Consider the following 6,329-nt stretch of genomic DNA (forward strand, 5'->3'; position numbering starts at 1 on the left):
TCTGCTATGGCAAATATTTTAGTGATATCAAACTAAATTGACACGTTATTTTTACCGTACACATGTTGGTCGCTTGCAACAACTCAGATTATGTGCAGATATCGCAGAAAATGTTGTTTACTCCAGAAACAGTGTCATCATCAAGAGGAATTTAGTGACAAAATATTTTCTTCTTTGGTAATGTGAAAACGCGTTTGCGAATATTTTAGGATTTTGCAAACCTGCGTTTGCATTTTGCGTTACCAGTGTGAAGTCGCATTTGGACGATCTCACGTGTTTAGATTTCTCACCACCATGTTTGGATACGTATCAACAAAAAGAAAACAGAAACAGAAAAGAAAAACTTGACTTTGGATCCCATTGAATACCCCTGCTCTGTCTTTTACACTCTGTGGGTAATGCATACATAATAGCAAATTTGGTAGGACCACGCAATTGCTTTACGGGAAGGTTGTCCCGTTCAAGTTTCACAACCGCTGACGAACAAGGGTGCGTTGTAATGTTTTAGCTATTTTTATTTGTAACAGATAATGCGACAAGAATACGCCGATGTAGATCGTGATCGTGCGACATCTTCTACATATTCGGCAATTTACGTCTTGCGCCTACCAGTGGACAATGGACACAGGTTCAACACGTTTGTTTTTGCAGATGAAAAAGTAACAAAGTAGTATTGCTCCTAGTTTTTATTTACCAATCGGGCTGGTTTGTAGCGAGGCGAAAATCTAGAAGAAGAAAAATAATAATGATTAGTGTTCAAATTGCCATCATAAATATTGAATATCTGACTGCATGCTGAAGGATCAGAAAAGTATCTTGTCACGAGTTGAAGCGCCCCATTGTAACGCTGAAAGGCACGTAAAACCATACTCACTCACTCATTCACTCACTCACTCACTCTCACTTTTCTCTACTAGTAGCACATGGTCCGAACAAACAGACTCAGTGATAATATTTTTTCTTAAATCTTGTTTTAAATCTTTTATTTAATCTTGTATTACGGATTCGTTGTACGTAGACTGATTTCAAAATTGTTAAAATGACCTTGTTCATTTTCTAGGATAATCTACAACAGGGATAGGTCACTCGCTTGCTTTATTTACCATTTGCACTAATTAGCGTGTGCCTCGTCATGCTCCAACGCACACAGTGACTTGGTTCGTTCCCAGCGCAACTTCGGCTTCGATTAACAGTACTTCAGCCAGTTTATTGTATCAGTCGGAATTTTACAATGAATGAATGAATGAATAAATGAATTATAGCAAGAATTATATGTGAATGAATGACAGAAATAAAGAAAAAGAACAAAAGAAAGAAATACATATGTGAATGAATGAAAGAATTAATGATACACCACGGCCATCCCTCCCCAAACATATTAAAGAACGCAAAACTATCGCTAGAACACATGTGTTAACATCAGCTGTCCTTTTTAAAACAAATCTATTTTGAGCCATTTTTTACATTAGTAATTAATAATTCAGATATCTTATTGCATGTGTGGTATGGCATGGACATTGACAAAATGTTAACTGACACTGTCACACATCCCTCAAAAACAGAAAGTTTAAAACTATTACAAAGCGTTGTAAACACCTTTCCAGTTTTGTCAAATACTAAGATCAACAAGAAAGAAAGAAGTTTTAGAACTATAACACTCAAGCATCACAAGCACCAATGGCGTATCAGATCAGATCGGCGATATGTCATATTTTTTACACACATCAAATACACCCTAACAATTTTTAAATAATTATAAAACTATCCCTATTACTTGCAAACACCTTTCACCTGATGGTATATTCCCCTCATAAAAATTAAAGGTGTATGTGAAAGAAGTTCTTAGAACAATAACTAGAAACACTCAAACATCGCTGTGTAGTATTTCAATGGATGATCAGATCAGATCGGCGATATGTCATATTTTTCACACATCAAATACACCCTAACAATTTTGTAAAAATTATAAAACTATCACTATTACTTGCAAACACCTTTCAGCTAAAGGTATATTTCCCTTCTAAAAATTAAACGAATATGTGAAAGAAGTTTGTAGCGATAGAATTTAGTCTTTCTTCGCTGTGGACCGAGAATGTGAAGCCAGTGAGCTACAACATGCCGACTTGAAACTTTACTACAAATCTGCTGTACTAATAATGACACTAATGATAACTGTTTGACTTATAATGAAGTGACAGAATAGGTAACTTATCTTCTACATGTAGGTTTTCAGTTGTCACAACACTCAGCGAATGTAATCAGCTGTTGAAAATAAACCGGGCTCAATCTGAAACACTAAGCTGCCGCCATATTGGCTACACTAGTCACGTGACAAGCTGAGGGGCTTTTCGAGGAGTGACCACTCCCCGTTATATAGTCTCCCTGCTTAAACACTGAAATGTTTTGTTTGTTTTGTTGTAGTTGTTTGGGGGTGGGGGGTGTTGTTTGTTTTTTATTTTATTTTTTTTTTTATTTTTTGAGGGGGGTGGGGTTTAAAAAAGGTGAAAATGCCTCCTTGTTCGGTGTGCGATGATGACTTACCTGCTTGTACCTGGTGACGAATTCTGCGAGACTGACGACGCCATCACCTGAAAAGATGATGACATTGGTTTCCATTTGTATATCTGTGTTTTAAACATATTTTATTCATCTTACAACAAAGTACACAAGTGACAGACATAGGCTAGGATATGTACAACAGAAGTTAACTGAGAAAGCGTTTTGTTTGAGAGAGATAGATATATAGATATGTACATATTTGAAAACATTCTGGTTTTCAGTGATTGAGAGACCTGCATTGCCATGTAAGATAAGATTAATATCAATCAGTGTATATCTGTTGCTATGGCGGTGTGTATATATGCCGTGATATTGCTGGAATATTGCTAAAAGTCGCGAAAAACCTTACTCACACACTCGGAGCCGGAGGCAGTTAATGTTTAAGGTGTTGAAAATAAAGGGGATTGTCTCATTCGCCAGGGGTGCAACCAACGTTTGAAAGCTCAGGGTTTCAGAAAAGACGGATTTGTGTGTGTGTGTGTGTGTGTGTGTGTGTGTGTGTGTGTCTCTCTCTCTCTCTCTCTCTCTCTCTCTCTCTCTCTCTCTCTCTCTCTCTCTCTCTCTCTCTCTCTCTCTCTCTCTCTCTCTCTCTCTCTCTCTCTCTCTCTCTCTCTCTCTCTCTCTCTCTCTCTCTCACTTTGCAATGCGTGTTAGCGCCGCACGTCGCAAATATTCCAGCAACTTGACGCCGGTCTGTAGTTAGGTATATAGTCGATTCTGGACAATCCAGTGACTACCATGGTGAATATCGATCTGACCACCCTATCTCGTATGTCGCAGCTCATGACAGGTAAGGATTACTGAAGACCTGTTCACCGCGAGGACACGTGTTCATAGTCAAGGTCAAGGTTCATTACCGTCGGTGTCGAATACCGCGGTGACGTTGTTTACAGCGGTCCTCGGGACGACACCGTCGTTGTCGGCGTCAATATTCTTGAAAACCCCTTGAGCAACGAATTTCGGTGCGTTAGTACTAGTTATGTATTCTGCCATTGTCATGTTGCCATCATCTGAAATTGAAAGACATATTGTACTTAATGATATTCAATAACAAAAGATTACAAAAATCGAGTTGGGCGAGCTGGCTAAGGCGCCAGGCTAGTGATCCAGCGAGGTTGAGGTGTCGGGATCGAGCCCACCTGTGACCGGGTGTAAAAACCTTGGAGTCAACTTTGTGTGCAGACTCTTTCAGTGTTGTCACAACCCCTAGTGTACAGTACACAACCCTGTGCACTTAAAACAAACCATGAATCTGCTGATATGACCAGATGGTGGCCACATGAATACGTGCAAACACCTAGCTGCCTGGATATGTGCGCTATAATAATATCCTACAACTATCTAAAGCTGTACTGTGAGTGTTATGTCATGTGGTTCTAAATTAAAATGGCCTGGCTAAAGTTAAATTTTGTACGAACGTAGACTAATATGTTTTTCAGATAGCCATGAAGAAATTTTGTACTAATGGACTGAATTGCTCCGTAGACACCCGTCCACACTGCATCCTGTTTAATGTGGATCCTGTTATTCTGGAATATCAACTTTCCTAAAGATTGTTGCTGGGAACATATCACGTGACATAGTACAGACCGGCAGGCCTGACATGTGTGTCAGCCTGATTTCCAGGGGACGACATTGTCCGCAAGCATGGTTTCCAATCCCTTCGTTTGTCTCCCCTCGATGGTTCCGTGGCAAAATAGGCCTCAAGCATTGCTTGCAAGAGTGACAGTACATGTATATGATACTGAGATTGTCTCGTGTATTGTGAAAACCATATGTTTTGGAACAACGAATTGTAAATCATAAATCGTCAAAACCTACGGTTGAGGTCATATTTGTCAAAAATCTTCAGAAATTCTGAAACGTCAGCAGTGCCGCTTCCATCACTATCGATTTTGTTGAAGGCTTGCGTGAGACCGGTCGTCAAGTCCGGTGCAGTTCTAAAACAAATAAAACAGTGAACAGAATAATTAGTATCGACACCTACATGGACAATAAACAACACTTTTAGAATACTGACACCTACATGTTACAGTAAACAGCATAATTAGCGTATCGACACCTACATGGACAGTAAACAACACTTTTAGAATACTGACACCTACATGTTACAGTAAACAGCATAATTAGCGTATCGACACCTACATGGACAGTAAACAACACTTTTAGAGCGCTGACATCTTCATGCTACAGTAAACAGCATAATAGGAACGCTGGCACCTTCATGGACAGTAAACAACACTTTTGGAAAATTGACACCTACATGCTACAGATGTATTATTACTTATCCATAAATATCGAAGAGGAAACTTTGAGAAAAAAATGATCTAAATATCTGAAATTGATCAACACATTCCACATCAATGATGAGTGGTGACATATGTAGGCCCTGATTGCCAACAAAAACACCGTCCTCAACGAACTTTAGGGGCAGCCCATTAATAAAGACTATCATTAATAATTCCCATCGACGATGTGGAACTTACATTGGGGCGCAGCCCGTGAATATAGACCTAACTTTGGGTATTTTCTGAGTAATATTATCTTATCACAATAGTTTATTTACGATATTATCGATTACAAAATTTTCTCATCGCTAAACGTTAATAATGATTCCTATCGCCGATATTTCCGATTACCGATCTTTTTAGTCTGCCCAAGCTCCTCACACAGCATGAACTTACGTTGGGGCGGTAGCGCTTAGAGCACCGTAAGCGAAAGTCAGCACAAGAAGGCAAATCATCCTGGAAATCAAAGATATGGAAAGTAAGTAAAACGAATGTTCCTTTGAAAAACAATCAAATATATCTGTTTTCAAAAGTTTCATATTTTTTAACAATAAAATTAACTAAAAAAACATGATTGTTGTGTGAGTTTTAACGGTATTTCAGTGATGAAATGGATCGTCAGTTTGGCGTTTGAGGAAAGTTAACAACGATTGTGAATCTCCCGATATGTTGCAGACAAACCTTGAAACATAATGAGGGAAAATCCAGGGTTCGAACCAACGATCATAGGATTCTGGCACGCTAAAGAGAAATAACTTCGCATGACCCACTCGTTCCCCGTATATATAAAGCTGCTTACAGAACGCTAGCGCTGACATACGTATGTATGTTATGTTAACACATCGATGTAATTTGGAATTTGGTAAAATCGAGGTATCCGTTTAATTACATGTTATCTCTTTTGCAAATAAATCCACTTAACAGGTTTGTTCAAAACGTGTCCATATCCCAGTAATAAAAACAATGTAGGAGCATTTAGGCATCAGGTACTAAAACAACATACTTTAAACATAACGCATTTCAGTATCAAGAGCCATGGATAACCTTTGTATTCTATCTCTAGATATGCTCAAGGTGTCAATGTGACTTACCCGATTAACGTCCAAAAGAAGTGGCAACAAGAACAACGAACAACGGGTGCTGTTAGTGACCTATCCTACACACGACCCTGCCATCTGACCACGATAAGGTGAACCAATCTTAGAAAAGACAAGCTGGCATCTCCCACGACTGAGGCATAAGTATATTTGATCCTTATCAGAGTGTCTGAAGAATATATAACAAGATATATATATTTACCTCAAGAGGTGAGTGAGTATTATCGCCATATTGCTTGAATTATACATATAGATCTTAATTTAATAATTTATTGATGGTTCAAATATTTGATTTTTTTTGTTTTGTTTTGTTTTGGTTTTTTTAGTGTTTCTTTTTGTATTTCCACCCATATTATTCATATTTCTCCATACAATGATACATTGT

The 6,329-nt window shown here is 38.4% G+C and overlaps 1 protein-coding gene across 1 annotated transcript; it reads right to left on the bottom strand.

Moving 5' to 3' along the window:
* Nucleotides 1–671: 671 nt before the first annotated feature.
* LOC124278817 lies at nucleotides 672–6,091 on the bottom strand. Its single transcript, XM_046714587.1, has 6 exons — nucleotides 5,939–6,091; nucleotides 5,244–5,303; nucleotides 4,381–4,499; nucleotides 3,417–3,569; nucleotides 2,542–2,588; nucleotides 672–725 (listed from the first exon to the last, which is right to left on the bottom strand). Exons 2-6 carry the CDS (start codon nucleotides 5,300–5,302, stop codon nucleotides 687–689), a joined length of 417 nt encoding a protein of 138 aa, XP_046570543.1. The 5' UTR covers nucleotide 5,303; nucleotides 5,939–6,091; the 3' UTR covers nucleotides 672–686.
* Nucleotides 6,092–6,329: the final 238 nt, after the last annotated feature.

Source organism: Haliotis rubra, unplaced genomic scaffold (genome assembly GCF_003918875.1).
Source record: "Haliotis rubra isolate DU_JTF1 unplaced genomic scaffold, ASM391887v1 Scf242, whole genome shotgun sequence".
NCBI lineage: Eukaryota > Metazoa > Mollusca > Gastropoda > Lepetellida > Haliotidae > Haliotis > Haliotis rubra.

What these genes read in the sequence shown, in the direction of transcription:
- LOC124278817 (XM_046714587.1), bottom strand. Translation starts at nt 5,302, where the DNA reads ATGATTTGCCTTCTTGTGCTGACTTTCGCTTACGGTGCTCTAAGCGCT. An exon ending in CTAAGCGCTACCGCCCCAAC is followed by an intron (nt 4,500 to 5,243) that starts GTAAGTTCATGC and finishes TATTTGTTTTAG; the next exon opens with AACTGCACCGGACTTGACGA. An exon ending in TCGTCACCAGGTACAAGCAG is followed by an intron (nt 726 to 2,541) that starts GTAAGTCATCAT and finishes TTCTTCTTCTAG; the next exon opens with ATTTTCGCCTCGCTACAAAC.